Here is a 20,123-nt window from a genome sequence, read left to right on the forward strand (position 1 = left end):
CATTATTATTTTGGTAGTAGTTTATTCAAGCGTGCTTTACGAAGCATATTTTGTCGAATGTCTTTACTGAAAAATGGCTGAAAAAGAAGAGACGTTGAAACTTGCCCAGCAGGCATTTAAAAGGCTTCGTAAACGAGCAAGACAACTTGACATCGACAGCAAACACTTTCGAAACATAAAATCGCTGAACAATTTAAAGAACCATCGATATCGATGGTCGATTGTGTTTTTGTTGTGTCTCAGTGTTGTTGCGTTGCCTTTCATTGGTTACCGAGGATTTATGGCGCTTGGTGATGAAAGTCAGACGAAACTGATGAAGCTTTTGGCCGACAAAGTGATGGGCATCGATATAGACACAGATACATGTCTCCTTCCGACGATTGAACTATACCAAGATATGTTTCGACCGCCTGTTGATTGTGGGGTATGTGAAGATGTCGAAACTGTTGACATCGTGAATAATCTCAAAAAAGAAGAGTTTCTTGAAAAGTACGCTTACACTGGTCGACCAGTTATCATACGCAACGGTAGCAAAGATTGGAGCGCTTTGTCACATTTCAGCTTTGCATTCTTCAAGAATGTATATCCCAAAAACAGTCCTGCTCTACAGTCGTCTGACAAAGATTGTCAGTTTTTTCCTTATAGTACAAACTTCCAGTCTTTAGGTGATGTATTCAACATGTCTGATCGCATGGCTCGAATGCAAGGCGATCCATGGTACATTGGCTGGTAAGGCTTTCCCCATTGTTGGGTGTTGTTGACTGACGTGTTACAATTGTCAATGTGAGGGCTTAATGAATTCACAACTAGCTAGCAAGCTGCAATATTTTATTCAATGCATGATCACTAATGCTAATCACATTAGTACATTACTGTGCATGTGTTTTCTGTTAGTGCGCAAGTCATGTTTCAAGTTATGTGTTAAGCTCTTATGTTTGTAAATAAGATATGTAATACATGGCTGACAACACTTCTTGGCATAGTGACTAGGCATTAAAGTCATCACTATGCTCGTCCATTTCAAAGGTCTTTTTATTCACACCATGTATTTATAAATTATATACAACATTTTATTACCGGTGTTCTTCTAGGAGTAATTGTGATTCCCGTGCAGCTAATGTCCTGCGCAAGTACTACCGAAAACCTTACTTTCTTCCGGATGACTCAGAGTCAAGTAAAACAGACTGGATATTCATGGGTTGCCCCGGATACGGTGCAAGTCTTCATGTAAGTTATTACAAGCAATGAAAACTGATGGCAATCTCCATTTGATTTTAGTAAGGGAAATTAAATAGCGACATCTGAAGGGGTTATATTTTGAGCGCAGGTTATAGTGTATGGTTATATTTATTTTGTCATTTTATTTATACGACGATACGACTTTCTTTGAATGAAGGACGGGTTGTCTGTATAATTTCACATGTAAGAACAAATCTAACATATTCATCGATTATGCAGCAATAGTTGCTATTGAAACAACGGTTTGACTCTTCAAATATATTGCAAGTCCGCTCGTACTTGAAATGAGGAAGCTCGCAGTTGAAGACGATCAATTGTTTATTGTTTTAGATTGATGCTGTCGACAAACCTTCATGGCAAGCTCAAATTAAAGGAACGAAACAGTGGATATTGGAACCACCACCGGAATGTTATTTCAAGTGCAAAACTGCCAAACATGTAGTTACCGTACATCCAGGCGACATCAGTAAGTTTGTATTTCAAAATTTCAATGCACAACTGTAGTTTAACGAAGGCTGTGCTACGGGGAGGGGGTAACGGGCACTGACAATAATTTTTTGGTGGGGAAATGACCGCTTTTGAAAACGAAGCGTGCCTACTCGCTACACTAAATACATGGCTCACGAAAAGCATAATTTATTAACCTCAATAAAAATTCATATCTTATATTGGATTCAGTTCCTGTCTTTGGTAAGTTGAAGTGCACTCAATTTCTACTATGAATTGATGAATAAAGCTATTAAAACTTCACTTGATAAAATGTCACAAGTAGTGGCGTACCAGAATCATTGATTGGGAGGGGGGGTGGAGCACACAAATTCTTAGATACATGTCTTAGTTGAAAACAATGGATTTCAAAGGAACGTAATGCAGCAGAACATGAATATTTATATATATATGCCCCCCCCTGCCATACTGTTTTTAAATCTTTTCATGCAGTTGTCCTGGATACAAACAGATGGTTTCATCAAACAGATATCATTGGCCAAGATATGAGCATCACCATCGGATCTGAGTATGATTAACGAAAAGGAAATTTAATGGATAAATCTGTTGAAATAAATGTGAACAACTAGATCTTCTTGATGGATTATTGAGGCGAAGCTTAGAAAATTCATAAATGTATTTAAAGTGCTGTTTGTAATAGCTTATTTATAGTATTAAATGAGTAGAATAGTGTTCCTTTATTAAAGGGAATGTGTCTCTACAACTGTGCAAATTTTATTATTGAAAGTATGATCTGCCTCATGGTGATTGTGATTAAACAGCATGAGATCAAATCTAGTGGTGACAAAGGTTATTTTATCAAATTTGTTATACTGGAAAAATCTATTTTGAGCATGAAGTTAGCACTAGAAAATGTTATATCAAACTAGTTATTTTGACATCAAAATGTAATGTATTCTTTTAAATATGATCAGTTATTCTCTTGCTGTGTGTCAATATCTTCGTGCTGCACAAATCCACTGTCACCAGATGGCCCTGATGAACGACATTCCATGAAATAAAAGAATGTATCGAGCAGAAAGAGCATCAATGCCATGAATGCAAATGCCTAATTGAAAGAATGAAAAAAGTATATACTCGATGATTTCGATTGAGTGGGAAAACTATGGAGTATAATCATACCACAGCAGCTTCAACATTTCGACATGGAGATCCATGTTGGTCATAATGATCACATGTATCGACATATTCACCACGATACCTTATGGCACCACGGCGGTATTTACGAGCTTTATCAGCAACTATAGAGGCAGCCACCAAAAGAAGGAACGATACAATCATGGAGTAAATAGTCATCTAAAAATGAGGAAAGTTAAGAATACCTAGAGATTAATCTGGTGACTGTTTGCTAGCAATCATTCAATTTCAGTTTTTACATACCACTAGCGACCAATTAACAGATATCCTTTGTTGTATACCAAAAAAATACATGAAGAACAATATTATGGTAACTATCCATGCAGTGACAGTTACAAAAAAGAAGTATTTAAAAGATCCATTAGTGTCTGATCTTTCAGCAAAGTCTCCCAAGCACGAAAAGGCAATCAAAAGCGTCAACTAAAGCAAAAGAATATAGTAGATTTAATCTTGCTTGCCTTAAGACTTGAGCTGAATGCAAGTACTTACGAATTCCCCAAGTTTGAACAATCCTGCCCAGCTCTTAACGTAGTCAAATCCTGTCAATTGCGGCATTATGCTAGGAAAAATGAATGCAATTGAAATTCAAACTTAGTTTTATTTGCAAAGTTTACAAAGTTCGATTTAAAATGAAAGAAACACAATCAACCTTTTAAAAGGAAAAAAATTCAAATGCAACAAACTACACAAACACTTCTTTCACTGAAGAAATAGACGGTTAATATCTCTCAAAAAATATACTTCCAATGTCCAAATCAAATTAAATGAGGAAGAATTCGAGAGTGAAAGGATAATATTTTAGACTTTTAAAATAAATAATTCAATCTTCTTACCTATAATTTTATCCTACTCTCATCCAATATGCTCTCAAATACTCGCTCTTATCATGCACCTTCTGAATAACAGCCCCTGGGGACACCATATACCACCTGTGAATCCTACTCCTCGTGTTAGCCAATCAAAACATCTTATTCAAACAAATATGGCGGCAAACGAGAAAAGGAAAAGGCACAAAGGTTTCAAATTCAACTTTTTCATTTTGGATTAAACTCTATTCAAAGATATTTTTATTTCACGGATTGTTTATCTTTCATATTCGTTCGCAATGAGCAATATTAAGGGTGAGTCGTAACACAGTTGAAATATCCTAAAATTTCTTTTTTTTATTGTTTTAAAAAATTTTCAAATTTCTTTTTTAAAATACCCTAAAACGAAATTGCCTAGTAAGAATTTCTGTGTTGTTACACATTTACAAAGGTCTCGAGCTGCCCGTTCTTGTGAATGATTCTGATATGGAAAAGTTTCCCGAGTTTAGAAGTCTGTTGGGAAACTTAACGCAATACATTTGTGAGGATGGTTCAAGGAAAACAGTTAAGCAAAATTTTACCGATGTGAGTATTTTTGTAAAAGATGGAAGTTGAGTATGTATGAGATGAAACAATGAAATGACAATGAAATATGATTTCTTTACAATTTATGAATAACATCAGTCAATTGATAACATTAAATTACTCTGTATGTTGACGACGAATAATTTCGATTTGGTGTCACGCGATGGCCATGTTTATACGTAGATTAAAAACTCTTTGGAACAAGAAAAATTGCATTATCTTCAAACAAGAGTGGTGTATGATGAAATAAAAGAGATTCTTGTTAATGATGAAACCACCAGACTTGGAAAGCATTCAAATAGCATGTCAAAAAAGGTAAATTTTATGCTCCTTGATCAGAGTAAATAAAATGACTCCATTAATCCTCAAATCGCATCCATTTTTTCTAAAGGCTCTAAAGATAATGAAAGATGCAACTGTAGCGGCAGAGTCTGTGGACTATTTGGATTTTAATCCTGATGAAATTAACTCAGATGCATCTCTTTTTGGTTTGAAAATTGAAGATTTATTGCATAACTATACACAAAGGATGGTAATTTTTTTAGTCTTTTGTCTACATGTTGATGGTGTTTATTACGAACAACTAGTGCTGTAGAAGTGGGGGTGCTTGGGGGGAGGAGCCCCTTTCTATCTTTGAAATGGGTAATTTTTCATAATTTCATGGCTCCAGCTTCGTCAAGAGAGCCCCCCCTGATAAATTTAGTTCTACAGCACTGCAAACAACCAATGCTATAGGTATTTAACAACTAAGAAACAGGAGTTGTTTACTGTGCCCAAACATACAGAGAAGAAAGGAGACTTTTTGGGTTTGCATAAGCCTATGCAAACACGAAAAACATCTTTTATTTCTTTTTTGAAATGACAACAATTCTAAACATGTAAATTCAAAACAATTGTTTCAATTTTTCTTTTAACATGTGTTCATGGTTGATTTGCAAATTCTTTTTGATTCATTCAATTGATTCAGGGTAGATCGTTTAGCCTAGGCTAACACAGAAACTCAGCTATAGATTAAACAGAGCACATGTTGTGTTGTTTTTATTTTATAATAAAGATGACCCAGTATTTATTTCTTTTTTTCACTTAGTATTCGTGTCATCGAGAAATTGTTGAATTAGTGGAGAATAACTTGAAAAAGAAGTGCGAACAAATGGCTGAGTACTATCATGCTTCCAACTCAAAAGGTTAGCAATTCTATTCATTTCCTGAAAAGCCTGTCATCTTTGATTAGGAGGACTGGTACCCACTCAACTGTTGCCATTAATCCTTGATCAGGAGGACTGGTAACAGCTCAACTGTCACCATTCATTCTTGATCAGGAGGACTGGTAACAACTCCACTGTTGCCATTCATCCTTGATCAGGAGGACTGGTAACCACTCAACTGTCATCATTCATTCTTGGTCAGGAGGACTGGTAACAAGTCAACTGTTGCCATTCATTCTTGATCAGGAGGACTGGTAACAACTCAACTGTCATCATTCATTCTTGGTCAGGAGGACTGGTAACAAGTCAACTGTTGCCATTCATTCTTGATCAGGAGGACTGGTAACAACTCAACTATCATCATTCATTCTTGGTCAGGAGGACTGGTAACAAGTCAACTGTTGCCATTAATCCTTGATCAGGAGGACTGGTAACAGCTCAACTGTCACCATTCATTCTTGATCAGGAGGACTGGTAACAACTCCACTGTTGCCATTCATCCTTGATCAGGAGGACTGGTAACCACTCAACTGTCGCCATTAATCCTTGATCAGGAGGACTGGTAACAACTCAACTGTCATCATTCATTCTTGGTCAGGAGGACTGGTAACAAGTCAACTGTTGCCATTCATTCTTGATCAGGAGGACTGGTAACAACTCAACTGTACTCACTGCTCTTTCGCTGATAATTTATAGAAAGTATTTCAAAGTTTGCTTTTGCCAAAGCAACGCAACTTCCTGCATTGATTGAGAATGAGATGTCGACCATATTACAAGGAAAGGAGCAATGTTGGAGAGAAAAGATAACAAGGAGTGAACAGAATGTACATTATTACGAGGTGAGCAAGAACTTAAATATCTACGGCCAAAATGAGATGACTGGAGTATCCTCTTGATTTTCTTAAAGTTCAGGTCGGTGATAGATTTCAAGAAGGGTTGATGCAGGGGTGAAAATTTCACTTCAAAATACTTTACAAGTTTTAAGGAAATGGCATAGTATAGTAACTTTTTAAGCTACATAATTATTTACGTGACCGATGTTCTTACTATCTTGTTAAAATCACATGTTATGTAATAACTTTTTAAGCTACATAATTATTTACGTGACCGATGTTCTTACTATCTTGTTAAAATCACATGTTATGTAATAACTTTTTAAGCTACATAATTATTTACGTGACCGATGTTCTTACTATCTTGTTAAAATCACATGTTATGTTAAAATTTGATTCTATTCTTCTTTTCAAGGTTGAACCTTTTGTATTATTTTATCAATGTTTGATGAGACCACAAAATTTAATTAACCAAATAATTTCAAGCGATTATCTTTAGTGTTAGCTAAATGGAGCACTCTTCCAAAGGTCTCCCCATCATAATGATAATAAAACAACAAGGGAATGAAGCAAAGCAGTCTGACATGCATGCCAAAGAACAATTGACCCCCGAAATCAGTGCTGCCACTCGTAGGGGAAATCCCCTACAGTAGGAGGATTTAGTGGTTTGTAGGTGGTAGGTGAAACCTACCGGAAAACTGTAAAATGTGGGGGGATTATAGGGAGAAAAGAAAATTGTTTATAAATGAGAATGTCTATTCTCATTTTTGCCCCAAATTCTCTATTCTACCTGTGTTCTCACTATTTAAGAAGTGATTGTAACAAAAACTTTCTGTTGGAACATTTTGTGACCATATATGGCAATAGAAGATTAGCAATTTAGCATAAACACAATGTGTCATTTCCGTCACTTGCATGTCATTACGTCACAACGTCTTACGCCAAATTACTAACTTTGCAGTCCAGATGTTTTTCAATTTTTTGTGTATTCACTTTTTTACAAACAGACTAAAAAATTCAGTGGTCTGACCCGACATAGGTATATAACAGGGGATATGTTGTTGTGTAGGGGGAAAGTAGGGGAAAACAAGGAAAATGGTCCTAGGGGGAGGTAGGGGAAAATAAAGTTTTGGTAGGTGAAATGTGCATACACAGAGTGGCAGCACTGCCCGAAATCTAAACCAATCAAGAGCACTCCCCTTACCAAACCATTGTGGATACATCACTAGTTCAGATCAGCGTAAGATGGGATTGATTTGTCATACAGCACTCCTACCAGTTAGCAATCGTCATGGAAGACAATACATAAACCATTCTTCCCTGAGCATTCTGATAGCTTGAGTTTATCTTTCTTTAAGGTGCTAGTTAGTTCTCTGGATCTTTGTGAAAAGCTTATCACTGAATATAAACTTGAATGGCAAAAGAAATGTGATGTTATCACATGTGATTGGCTGGTTGCTAAATGCCAAGCCTTGTGTTTGAAAATAAGGTAAAAGTCCAACAAATATTCTTTTATTATTTATACATACATTTCATAGCCAGCTCGATTTTTGTTTTGGGGGGGGGCAGGTATTCATAATTGCATTTTGTGTCACATTAATTTCCTTCACTTAACGCCCAAGGCAGCTCCATCCCTCTTACGCTTTTCTAGTTTCAACACCTCACCCTAAATATACATCACATCACACTTACACAGCCACAGTAATATGATACCTCAAACTTTGTAAATAACTCTATATATATCTATAATTCTTGTTAACTTCTATATTAGTCTGAAGATGTCTTGAGTCAAGACAAAACGTCACTATTTTAATAAATTTCACAAAACCAAATTGTTTATGTCTATGTTCAAAATTATTTGTTGGGCTCTAATATTTATATTGAGAATCCGTTTCCCGCCTGGCAATTCGTTGGCAACAATATCAATTTACTTTGAAATAAATTGTTTTTTATGGATTATACAATGCACATATAATAGCCGTAAATATTCCCCCCCCCCTCCTACTCCCTCCCTCCCCAATTATCAACCAGGCTATGTCACTGGTTTTGTGACTTTTTATAGTTTTGACGACAGGGCTTGCATTGTAGAGTTTGTAGCATTTATATACACACAAATGTATGATGTTCGTTATTGACTATAACATAGTTTGTCGCTTGTTGTGGGGCTATTTGGCTTGCAAAATCAATTGAAATTATTCTTTAGAAAAAGGCATTTGCTGTAAGTTATGACGAAGAATTTGTGTGGTACTTTTAGTTGATGTGTTTTTTATTGTTTTGCAGAGTATTACAAAATCAATTGCTTTGCGATACGTACACATCAGAATCCGTTCCTGCCCTGGAGAGGATACGGTAAGTGTAAGACTTTGTATAAATGATAAAACCCACTCCAAAAAACATCCAAAAAACTCAAGATTCGACTTATGACAGCAAGAAGACAAGATTCAAAGCAATATTTTGACTTTATTTCAAAGTCGTTATCAAAATAACTGAAATCAATATCGAAGTCAACATCATTGTAGTAAAGTCGAAATATTGCTTTATATCTTGTCTCTTGAATCCTGTCTCTTTAAGCTCAAATCTTGAGTTGACAAGATGATGTTTTTTGGAGTGTGTTTTATCTTTTATTTTTTTCAAATTGTCTGCTGGAAAAAGAGTTTAAGACCTTGTATGTTAAACGGCAGTTTTTAATGTAAATGGTTCGAACCCGGGAGTATCGTTACATGTTTGTAGATGTAGATCGTCCAGGTTGGTATAGGATGTTGCGATAACTGTTGACGTAACGAATACAGCCAATCGGATGTTGCGATAACTGTTGACGTAACGAATACAGCCAATCGGATGTTGCGATAACTGTTGACGTAACGAATACAGCCAATCGGATGTTATACAGTTTCACTGCATCGTCATAATCTACACCATGAAAATAGTTTGAAAAGAAATTTTTCATTTGAAAATTACTCTCTGTCTGTTTTAGGAACAGTCTGAAGATGAAAGAAAGTGAAATAAAGAATGAATTACATCATGTTCTACAGTCGCTGACTGCATATAAATCGTTAGGAATGGGATTTGATGACCTAGTTCAACGTTATGGTGATATGCTTGCTGAGATTGATAACAAAAAATGGGCTTTAACTGAGCTTAGACAATCTGCCAGTAAACACTGAAATTTTTTGACGTAATGGGCTTTAACTAAACTTAAACAATCCGGTTGCTAACACTAAAATTTTTGGACGTAATGGGCTTTAACTGAACTTAAACAGTCCGCTAGTAAACACTAAAATTTTTGGACGTAATGGGCTTTAACTGAACTTAAACAGTCCGCTAGTAAACACTAAAATTTTTGGACGTAATGGGCTTTAACTGAACTTAAACTGTCCGCTAGTAAACACTAAAATTTTTGGACGTAATGGGCTTTAACTAAACTTAAACAGTCCGCTAGTAAACACTAAAATTTTTTGACGTAAAGGGCTTTAACCGAACTTAGGCAGTCCGCTAGCAAACACTAAAATTTTTTGACGTTCAGTGTCCTGTTTGTTCAAACCGTCTCCTCTTACAACTACATTATATTTGTATATTTATTTAGGCGTGGGGTAAAGTGAAATTTACTTTTTTTATTGGTATGTTTTATGTCCAAGTAAACAATCATTTTTTCATTGTGATAACTGCAGGCCAGTTTATTGAGACTTTATGGTTGTAAACTTACGTCGACGTTGAAAAAATTAATACTAATGTATTTTTTCTCCTTGATGATAGATTGCTAGTGTCTAGGATATACAAAAGTTTCTTCATCTTATATTCTAGATTTTAATAACCTGCTTTAGCCATCTGCTTAACGGATTACATTGTGTTAGCCAAGCTGCCCTCTCGGCTGACATTGCATGTAAAGTATAAAAGATAATGCAGATTGCTAGGAAATATAGATCCTATAGGATGGTCTTTGGCAAAAAAGCCAAAACACAAAGTATAGGCTGGCAAAATGATTGTTTACAGACACTGTATACTAACCATGCATGATTATGTAATACCTTCGCACATTTTGTATGCATGATAAGTTTCAATGATTTAAATATTTTCAGGCTGTAAGGACAGACAGAATAATAAAACTCATAACAGTCGTTCTGTAATGATGTTCTTTGTAAAAATATCTCAGGTTCTTTTGATTTGTCTTCTCATCATGTTGTGTTATGGTGAGGATAACGAGTACAGCTCACGCTATGCTTACAATTTATCATCTTTGATGTTTAATGGACTAAGCGAGAAATGTAACAGAACATTGGAAAATATGAGTGCAGATACAAGATTGCGATGTAAGTGTATTTGATTAGAAGAGATTTTGTACTGATTTTTCCATATCATACTTTTTATAAATTTCATTTCATCCAAGTAACTAGCTCCATACGTTGGACGGTCTTCCGAAGCCTGGAAGCACTTGATAACCACACGCAGCTTTCATAAGGGAAAGTCTAAGATGTCCCACCAGCGCTTAGTAGAATTTTCGTGATGAATTGGTTATAGGGGAATCTCTATCCATAAGAGAATATGTTATTACTTGTTAAAGTAACTACATTGTCCATTCTTTCAGATCTCGACAGTTGGGGCAAACCTGGAGCAGGTATTTTGAGCGGCAACGTGAAATGGTTTGGGGCGTTTGATCAATGCATCGCTATCTCGGGTGGAAAATATTGCCTCGTTACTTTAATAGGAAATATTACGAACAAGGTTAATCAGTTGTATTCATTTGAAAATGCCCTCTGGGTAGGTCATGCGCGTAATTTAATTAATATATTTTTTAGACGATTCCAATATGGTACGGAATGTGTCTACCTAATGTTTGTGTCAACGCTGATTCTTACATTGTCGTTCAAAACTTCCTAAATAACAGTAGGTTATCTTACGATTTTTTTAAATCGACTGTTTAGTACAACATGACAATCAAAAACTACGAAGCACGGCTTATCGCTAACCAACAAACACTGACCGACTACTAGACCAATCATCTTACAACCTTACATTACACAAAGCCACCACAATGAGAACATTAACAAGACGTGCACAAATCATATGTGATACACCCGACGCTCTACACAACGAAAATAACCATCTCAAACGTGTTTTTGATAAAAAAAAACTATAACTCTGATTTCATCAAACGCAACACTTACAAGCGCAATGAACCGAACGAAACGAACAACTCAACGACAATAGCAAAGATACTTTATATCAAAGGTACGTCTGAGACTATCTCGCGTATCTTACGACCATACAACATACGTGTCGCACATAAACCAATCACAACGCTACGACAAGTACTAACGAACATCAAGGACAAAGAACAACCCAACAAACGACAAGGTGCAGATTACAAAATAGACTGCTCCGACTGCCACGCTTCCTACATAGGGGAAACTGGCAGGAACATAAGACTTACTGAACACAAACGAGCTACAATGAATGGAGACAAAACCAATCATATTGCCGAACATCACCGACTGACAAAGCACAACATTGACTGCGACCCGGCAAAATGTATCACTTACAGCACTAACTATAGACAAAGGCTTACATTAGAAAGTTGGTATACCAACTTGGAACAAACCCCCCTGAACAGATCACAACAATTTCCGGCTCCTTACAAACAACTCATTCACAATACAAACAAACAAGCAACTAACACATGACTAACCACGATGACAATTTACAATTGACACCCACACATTTCCTGTACACACAATACAATGACGTAAGAAACAGATAAAAAATACGGTTAACCTGACGTTTACTCCTCGCTTGACTGAGAAGATGACTACCGCGAAGGTTGTCGAAACGTCAGTCAACATCAATACGAACAGTCCTTCTCAGGACTTTACTAACCTGGACGATCTTCATCCACAAACATGTTACAATTTTTTTTATTGAGAATGAAATAACCATGGGCTAGCTTTGCACAATCAACAAAGATCTATGAATTTTTACAATTTACATCCGTTTTTTGTTGCCTGTTTGCAGGTGACTTACTTTTTTCACATTGAACATTTATCATCAGTGTCAATATTACATGTTTGTAGATGTAGATCGTCCAGGTTGGTATAGTCCTGAGAAGAACTGTTTTTGTTGTTCTTTATCTGGTTGATTTGATGGAGCATAAACTCGTTTTATTTAATGTAATACTTCGTGTTTTGATGTAAACACTTCGTATTTTTTTCTTCTAATTCACGATACTGGAGGTGGTTCGTGGGGGCTTGGGTTCAATATTCATACATACGTGTTATTAATTTTTAATTTTTAACTCCGTCGATTTCGACGTATGAGGGTTCCACGAAGTGGAACATCCTGGTTACTGAAATTATAGTGAAGGCAGCTGACCAGACTACAATCACTCGTACCCTTCACGAACCAACAACGCTGATATCAGCGTGACACAGTGTGACAAGGCTGCAACATTGCAGATGCAGGTACAGTCCATCCGAGGACATAGTTTCCTCTACCAAATTTCCCTCACATGGCTTTGGTCAACCCGGGCTAGGTTTACAGACACATTGCCAAATGTGCCACGATCCGGGATTGAACCCGCGCCGTCTGGCTTACAGCTCACGCCATTAACCATTCAGCCACTCACCCTTTTATACGTGTTAAAATCCCAATAAAACAGCTGATTTCAAAGGAACTTAGTGATGGGCGATACCAGCTTTTTCGAAGCGATACGATACTTGTCCGATATCAAACATTTTTAGTGGTAACGATATCAAATTTCGATAGCGATAGCAACAAATTAGATTGAATTAGATTACCAAATAGTATAACTAAAAGACCATTTATCAAAACTTTTCTTGAAGCACCAAGAAGTAAATATTGAAGTGTACAAATAGCCCATGTGATAACTTATTAAATTTATTTAATACTGAAGTCTTTGATGTTTACAACTTACATCAATTACATAAAATTGATGCAGCTATAGGATGTTGTTGTTTTCTACAACTGACAGCACATTTACTATTTGGATTGGCCGTATAAACGGTGATTTTCTCTAGATTTACGAAGTGGCCGTATTGACCGGGTAACTTTATTATAAAATACATTAGTGTTTCGCAGGAATAGTAAAAATTGACTGTATTATCTGGTTGATCGTAAAGCGGCAATTCACTGTATTCCAACTAAACGACACTAGGTGTTATTGTGAGTGAGTGACGTATTTTTTGTTATAAATACGTTCTGTGTGTAATGGCGTATCTTTTCTTCTTATTTTTTCCGAATAGTTGGCAGTCAATTTTTTCCGACCGTTAAAATCATCGATCTAAACTGCTATGAAGAACCGAAGTACACTTGGTCAGTGATATTAACAATGTAAGAAAAATTAAGTTCAAGTCCACAGTCTGTCTTACCTCGCTGTACAAATTGGTTATATATATTTGGTTGGATTACTGTCTGCTGCGGTTAGCTATCTAGTTTTGCTATTGGTCAGAAAATGCAGTTTTTACTGGCTGTCGTTATAATTATCACATGCTTAAATATAATAAGATTTACGCTGCACAAAAATTTACAATATAGTGAGACTACTGCATGTTTCTTTACTGTGTTTAAGTCCACATGTGTCTGATTTATTGGACAAAACTCACTGAAATAAACTTGACCGTATGTTTTTTCTTTTACAGAATACTGTGCGGTATTATTTTGTCATGTTGTTTAATTGGGACCTGTATAGATGTATATAAAGAAACAATACAAGCGAACTGTGTGGAGTATATGTATTTGGGTAGAGAGTATAGTGTGATTAAACCACAAGAAATTCATTTCCCAGCTGAAACTACACCGTTGGTCTCTAAGAAAAATGGCATGACGGTTTATCGTAATGGTGGGTTGGACTATCATAATGGTAGGTTGGACTATTATAATGGTAGGTTGGACCATCATAATGGTAGGTTGGACCATCATAATGGTAGGTTGGACTATCATAATGGTAGGTTGGACTGTCATAATGGTAGGTTGGACTAGGTTAGAATACAGCAAGGATTATGGAAGATGATGTAGGTATAGGGGTATTGATATTGAATTATAATTTAATACTCGAATACGAAAAAAATAGATTAAATCGAGTCTTCTTTAAAGATATTAAGTAACAGATATACTTAAAAATAGTATCTTATTTAAATTTAAAATAGCGTTCGAAGAGAGTTTTAAATTGGAAACAAGTGAAAAACAAAATGAAATCACAAAGAACAAAAGTTCAAATGATACAAGAGGTATTTAAGATAAACATACTTTTCAATGCATCGTTTATAATTAAAATGTTGTATATCAATCTACAGATTTCATCGTTGATATATTTCTTTGCTTCTCGCTGTTACGAAATTCTCGGAATATTATGAAAACCGATGCAGCTGCTGATAATTTACTTTCTTTGAATGGTATAAGAGTTATAACAATGCTTTGGATCATACTTGATCATACCTATGGTGTTGCGCGCTATCCACAAGGAATCCTTGGTAGGTCTTTGGAATTGCACGTTAAAGTGTTCTGTATTTTGTAAACAGAGTTATTTAATAGTATAGCATTAAAACGCATTCTTTTTTGTCATATGTAGAGAACTTGTTGGATTTTTATGACGAGACTAGAAAGTTTACAGAAATGATAATCGTAAATTCGTTTGTTACTGTCGATACGTTTTTCTTTCTTTCGTAAGTTAAACATGTTATATGTTTTGTTTACATGCAGTTTCATTCATGTTTCAACGTATTAAAACTATACACTCATTGACAGCGGTTTCTTGGTTATGTATAAAGTCATGAAGATTTTGGAGCAAAATAAAGGCAACTTTCAATGGAGTATGTTGTATGTTCATCGATATTTCAGGTACGTAATCCTGTTCTGCTTAATGTGCTTATATCAGGGTTAGGTAGCTAAATAACTTTTTGGGATTTTCAATTGATTTTTTGAAGTGTATTTGATATTTTGAATATTTTGTCGTAATGCGATATTTTGCGCATAGAATATAGTGACTCCGCGGACAGACTCTTTAAGGAGAAAACGTAGTTTTATTTTTTGTGCGTGTTGTTTGATTATTCGTGGCAATGCTATCAAACCATACAAATACACCTACATATTAAATTTTGTTCCTCTTATAGTGTTTTTCTGTATAGTAAAGCCATATCTTCAATGTATGAGTTCTTTTTATGTCATGTCCAGCACAAAGTCACCTACTTCCGGGTAAATAAAGCCCGGTACGGTGGAATTTTCGTCCTATCAAATATATTGCAAATGTTTTTAATTTCCATTGAACTATCTAAAGAAGTTGTTTCCCTAGCCCTGATATAGTCACTTTAAATTGAGAAATGGCGATTAGAAATGTTTTGAATCAACAATTAAACTTCAATGTAGAGTATCATTTGTTAGGCACGTGTCAAAAAGATGATCAATGCAATATTTAACGTTGTACTTTTAGACTGACGCCTGCGTTGATGTTTTTCATACTGTTCAATGTAAAGTTAAAACCGTTCGTTAGTAAAGGCCCTCTTTGGGAGCAACATCTGAAAGAAGATGAGGGATGTCGTAAATATTGGTGGACAAATCTTTTGTATCTGAATAACTTTTATCCAGCAGATACAACACGAGGGGTAAGGCATAATAGAAGTTGTGCTTTACTTTTAGGAGTTAGTACTGTCTGCAGTTCATCCACTGTTTTTCTCCGTATGTGTGTTTCGAAGTCGAAGACTGAAAAAAGATAGAGAGGCTCTATGCTTAACAGTTAGGTTTTCATTTGAAAGGTTCCACACTCTCCTATTGAACTTATAGCTTTAGCATTTAACCTTCAAACTTGTTTGACGCTTAATGTGTGTATATAGCTAGGTTATTTTGCAAAAAAACACATCGTAGTGCCTTAATTTATTCACTCATATCCAATTGCTCAAACTGTTTGGTCGGTAAAAATTACAAAATGTTTTTGGAGAAATTTTATGTATTTCTTCTCTGTGCATAAGTGCTTTTGACCAAAATTTGCTCTTAGCTTTAAGTACTTGCAGAGGGTAGGCTTAGAATGACGTAAATTACGAAAAGGAATCGATGATCTGCCCGAATTCAGAATATTAAACCAGTTTAATGATCTACTTTACCGAATTACAGCGTCGTTGACCTACTGATTTAGTGTAATTTCAATAATTTTGTATCATTTATATAGTGTAATGGTCATTTGTGGTATCTTTCTGTGGATATGCAGTTCTTTATCTTAGCGCCTTTCATCATTTGTTTCTTTTACCGGTGGGTATAATAAAACTATACACTGTAGATAGATATATGGTATATATTCTCGATGATGGTGTCATTTTTGAATTGTTGTGCAAAACAAGATCGTCCGTACCTAAAAAATAAAAAGTTTTCAATGTTGTAATGAAGCTGCATCTTGATCAGTACTAAATATATCTCTCAACTGACCTTCCACTTTCCCCTTTTTACATCAATTTTTAACCTTTGCTCATTTCAACCTACTTTAAACTAACTTTCTGTATTATCAACGATATGTTTCGACTTTTAACGCAAGGTCTCTATTGATTATGTATAGATATGGTTATCGTGCTGTGGTTGCAACCTCCTTAGTTCTTGGTGGTGGCTCGATTGTTTACATTGCTGTCATGACAGAACATTACAATCTTCATCCATTAACTTTGGTTTTAAGACATGTTACTTTGTAAGTTATTCAATATCCCTTTCTCTTATGTGTATTCAATATTTTTTATCTTACATCCTATATCTTACATCCCTTTATCGTGTGTCGTATCGTATATCGTATATCATATCTTATTAGATCTTGTACCATATTATAGATTTTAACATCCTTTCTTGTGTTTCTTATAATTAATGTGTTATAACTCTTTTGTATCATATCTTATAAGATCATGTATCGTGTCTTATTTCTTGCATGCTTTGTTTTTCTTTTTATAATTTATGTGTTATAACTCCTTTGATATGTGCTTATATTTATTTATTTCACTGGTTAAATTTTTTGTACAGAACCTTCATTTCTAATTCTGTTGCTTTTTTCTTCATGTTGATGAACTTTGCAGGAAAGAGTACGTTAACTATCTTAATTATTTGTATGACAAACCATATGCTCGATTTCCTCCTTGTTTGGTTGGTCTGGTATTTGGTTATCTTTTGCATAAAGGAGCGCTGAGAAAAAATCAATTAAATTGGGTAAGATAGAAGGCCTTAGTGTGAGATGATTGATTTCGTGTTATCAAGGGTTTATGATGTATCACATACTTGTTTTTATTCACCAAAAATAAAAACTTTTTTCCAGACTAAAGCTTCGTTACTTTGGTTCTTATCAACTGCCGTCGCATTGTCTTTAATATACGGACCTTACACGGCAATAAAGAAAGACCCCAGAGCGTGGACGATGTTTGAAAAAATTTTCTACGCTTCTACATTCCATCTTGTGTGGCCGTTTGTGTTGTCTTGGGTTGTCTATGCTTGCGAATTTGGCTATGGAGGTTTGTAAAACATACATGTTTACGTTCTTTTCTAAGTCTGGTATTTCTTTGTGAATTGGGTAATATAATTAATGTCCCCTCCCCTCCCCCCCCCCGTTAGAAATAATAGCTCCTGTACGACAATGGTTTTTTGTACCAACGTAATGTTGTTTTATCTAGTGAGACTGTGTGCTGTGTATTTGTCAATTAAACTATATCGATGCTTATGTAATTTTATGTAATGACATACTCCCATTTCAGGTTATGTTAAGGACTTTCTGTCTGCAAGTTTCTGGATTCCTCTTGGTCGTCTTACGTATTCAACATATTTAGTACATTTGTTAGTGCTTAAAGTTATGATAAATGGTTCAAGAACTGGACTCGTTTTCACAACACAGTGGTGGGTAAGTGATAAAGGCTTGATAATGAGTTTTCACAACACAGTGGTGGGTAAGTGATAAAGACTTGGTAATGAGTTTTCAGAACACAGTAGTGGGTAAGTGATAAAGGCTTGGTAATGAGTTTTCACAACACAGTGGTGGGTAAGTGATAAAGGCTTGGTAATGAGTTTTCACAACACAGTGGTGGGTAAGTGATAAAGGCTTGGTAATGAGTTTTCACAACACAGTGGTGGGTAAGTGATAAAGGCTTGGTAATGAGTTTTCACAACACACTGGTGGGTAAGTGATAAAGGCTTGGTAATGATATTAACGTGGGTTGCATTCACTCTGTGTTGTTAATTAAATGAGACCTTTGATTTACTGTAGTGATTTCATGAAAGTTATGGTAAAGGCAGTAAGATTTAAAACATAAAATATGGTTGATTGATTATGCCACAAAGTGAACAATGCTGTGTTGAATGAGAAGATGGGGGGAGGGAGAATAGGAGGGGCTCACTTCTTGTAATAACATGCTGAAGTCATATTGCGGAAGATATCTTCATTTTCCTATGCATTTCTAAGAATGTTATTTATCCATGATTTGGTGCTCTTCGCGTTAAATCAAACTACTTTAAATGCTAACCCCTCTTTCATTGCATGTTTGATTTTCTTAACCACTTTCCCCACAGATTAAAAAACTGTGAACAGCCCATCTTTGAAAAAAAACACAAATGAGAAATGTATCTTTTCTCCAGGCGTACATCTACTGTGGTACCGTACTTTTATCGCATGCCCTTGCATTCTTATTGGCTATCACCGTCGAATATCCTGTTTTCAATCTCGAGAAACTTGTTTTTGGCGGTCTTAGAGGGAAGGCAAAATAGACTTAAAGAAAACCAGGGATGGCAATGAAGGTTTATGATGACGGTATTTCTTGTGAACTTCAAAATATCCTTGTCTTAAACGAACCCATCATTATGTGTCTACCATCATACTTACATTGTTATTTCTACAAGAAAATCATTTGGAGAAGGACTTTTCATTTTGATTTCAATAATTTTTTTATTTTGATTTTTAGTGTAAGATTTTGAATCTAAGATTTTGACTTATAAGCTTATGCAATATTAACTCACGTTATGTTTTCCTGCAATATTTTTTACCTATTTTTGCCTGTGTTTGTTCTATATGGAATTTGTGTGTCAAATCTATCAAATATTACTGTTATGTTACACCCTCTGTCATAAAAAATTTCTTAAAAAGGAAAAACATAAGGTTTGTACTGAGCAATTGCTCAAATAGAATATTACTTCCAAGATTACAAAATTTCTTTGTCGTAATGAAAGTATAAACATCTTTTTTAGAAGTTTGAAAATTTTTCCATTCAATGGATAGTGTTATCCAAGCTTTTTGCAACCAGCGCCTTGTTTGCTACGACTTTTACGATTTACAAGAAATTTGGTTGTATTGGTATGTCTGTGTCCAAGTAAACAATCGTTTTTGCATTGTGACAACTTTAGGCCAGTTCAATGAGGTTTGATGGTTGTAAACTTACGTCGATGTTGAGAAACTAAAAGCTAATGGTATTTTTCTCCGTGATGATAGAGTTTCTAGTGTCTAGGATATACAAAAGTTTCTTCATCTTATTTTCTAAATTACAATGAAAAATGCAAGGTGAGAGTGTTAGGTTTTGTGATGCAGCCTTATTTAGTATATATTGACTTACACCAACAAATAGAGATATCACAGATAACTATTATGATCACATTTAATGTTCAACGTCAATGTGTATGGTCTACCATCTGTCTTACAATGGTTAAGCTACTTCTATTTATACACGATATTACGTATGGATATATTTGTTTCTTTACTAAATATTGTTAATTTACAATCAACGGAAATCTATTAGGAACTATAAAAAATATTGTGTTATTGCTCATAAGTATCTCTTAAAATATTCATTTAGTTAGCTACA

General features: G+C 35.2%; 4 protein-coding genes across 5 annotated transcripts; 3 read left to right on the forward strand and 1 right to left on the reverse strand.

Moving 5' to 3' along the window:
- The first annotated feature begins 3 nt into the window (after positions 1-3).
- Positions 4-2,446, forward strand: LOC124437545 (bifunctional arginine demethylase and lysyl-hydroxylase psr-1-like). The gene is made up of 4 exons (XM_046987504.1): positions 4-729; positions 1,092-1,227; positions 1,570-1,705; positions 2,179-2,446. Exons 1-4 carry the CDS (start codon positions 74-76, stop codon positions 2,262-2,264), a joined length of 1,014 nt encoding a protein of 337 aa, XP_046843460.1. The 5' UTR covers positions 4-73; the 3' UTR covers positions 2,265-2,446.
- LOC124437548 lies at positions 2,345-3,755 on the reverse strand. Of its 2 annotated transcripts, none has more exons than XM_046987512.1 (5): positions 3,717-3,755; positions 3,373-3,442; positions 3,127-3,303; positions 2,869-3,042; positions 2,345-2,794 (listed from the first exon to the last, which is right to left on the reverse strand). In XM_046987512.1, the coding sequence occupies exons 2-5, from the start codon at positions 3,436-3,438 to the stop codon at positions 2,657-2,659; spliced, it is 555 nt and encodes a 184-aa protein (XP_046843468.1). In that variant the 5' UTR covers positions 3,439-3,442; positions 3,717-3,755; the 3' UTR covers positions 2,345-2,656. The 2 variants fall into 2 exon arrangements, with proteins under 2 accessions (XP_046843468.1, XP_046843467.1); XM_046987511.1 differs by lacking the exon at positions 3,717-3,755 and adding an exon at positions 3,533-3,716.
- Positions 3,756-3,875: 120 nt separating this feature from the next.
- Positions 3,876-10,454, forward strand: LOC124437553 (AUGMIN subunit 4-like). The gene is made up of 9 exons (XM_046987518.1): positions 3,876-4,004; positions 4,141-4,274; positions 4,458-4,589; positions 4,666-4,806; positions 5,362-5,458; positions 6,176-6,318; positions 7,671-7,801; positions 8,593-8,661; positions 9,287-10,454. Exons 1-9 carry the CDS (start codon positions 3,989-3,991, stop codon positions 9,474-9,476), a joined length of 1,053 nt encoding a protein of 350 aa, XP_046843474.1. The 5' UTR covers positions 3,876-3,988; the 3' UTR covers positions 9,477-10,454.
- LOC124437551 (nose resistant to fluoxetine protein 6-like) lies at positions 10,395-19,488 on the forward strand. The gene is made up of 16 exons (XM_046987516.1): positions 10,395-10,619; positions 10,895-11,031; positions 11,106-11,193; positions 13,566-13,653; positions 13,962-14,182; positions 14,469-14,549; positions 14,616-14,792; positions 14,891-14,984; positions 15,067-15,159; positions 15,749-15,920; positions 16,481-16,560; positions 16,862-16,987; positions 17,364-17,493; positions 17,600-17,792; positions 18,033-18,175; positions 18,907-19,488. Exons 1-16 carry the CDS (start codon positions 10,436-10,438, stop codon positions 19,033-19,035), a joined length of 2,136 nt encoding a protein of 711 aa, XP_046843472.1. The 5' UTR covers positions 10,395-10,435; the 3' UTR covers positions 19,036-19,488.
- The last annotated feature ends 635 nt before the right edge of the window (positions 19,489-20,123 follow it).

Source organism: Xenia sp. Carnegie-2017, unplaced genomic scaffold (genome assembly GCF_021976095.1).
Source record: "Xenia sp. Carnegie-2017 unplaced genomic scaffold, XeniaSp_v1 HiC_scaffold_16, whole genome shotgun sequence".
Classification (NCBI taxonomy): Eukaryota; Metazoa; Cnidaria; class Anthozoa; order Malacalcyonacea; family Xeniidae; genus Xenia; species Xenia sp. Carnegie-2017.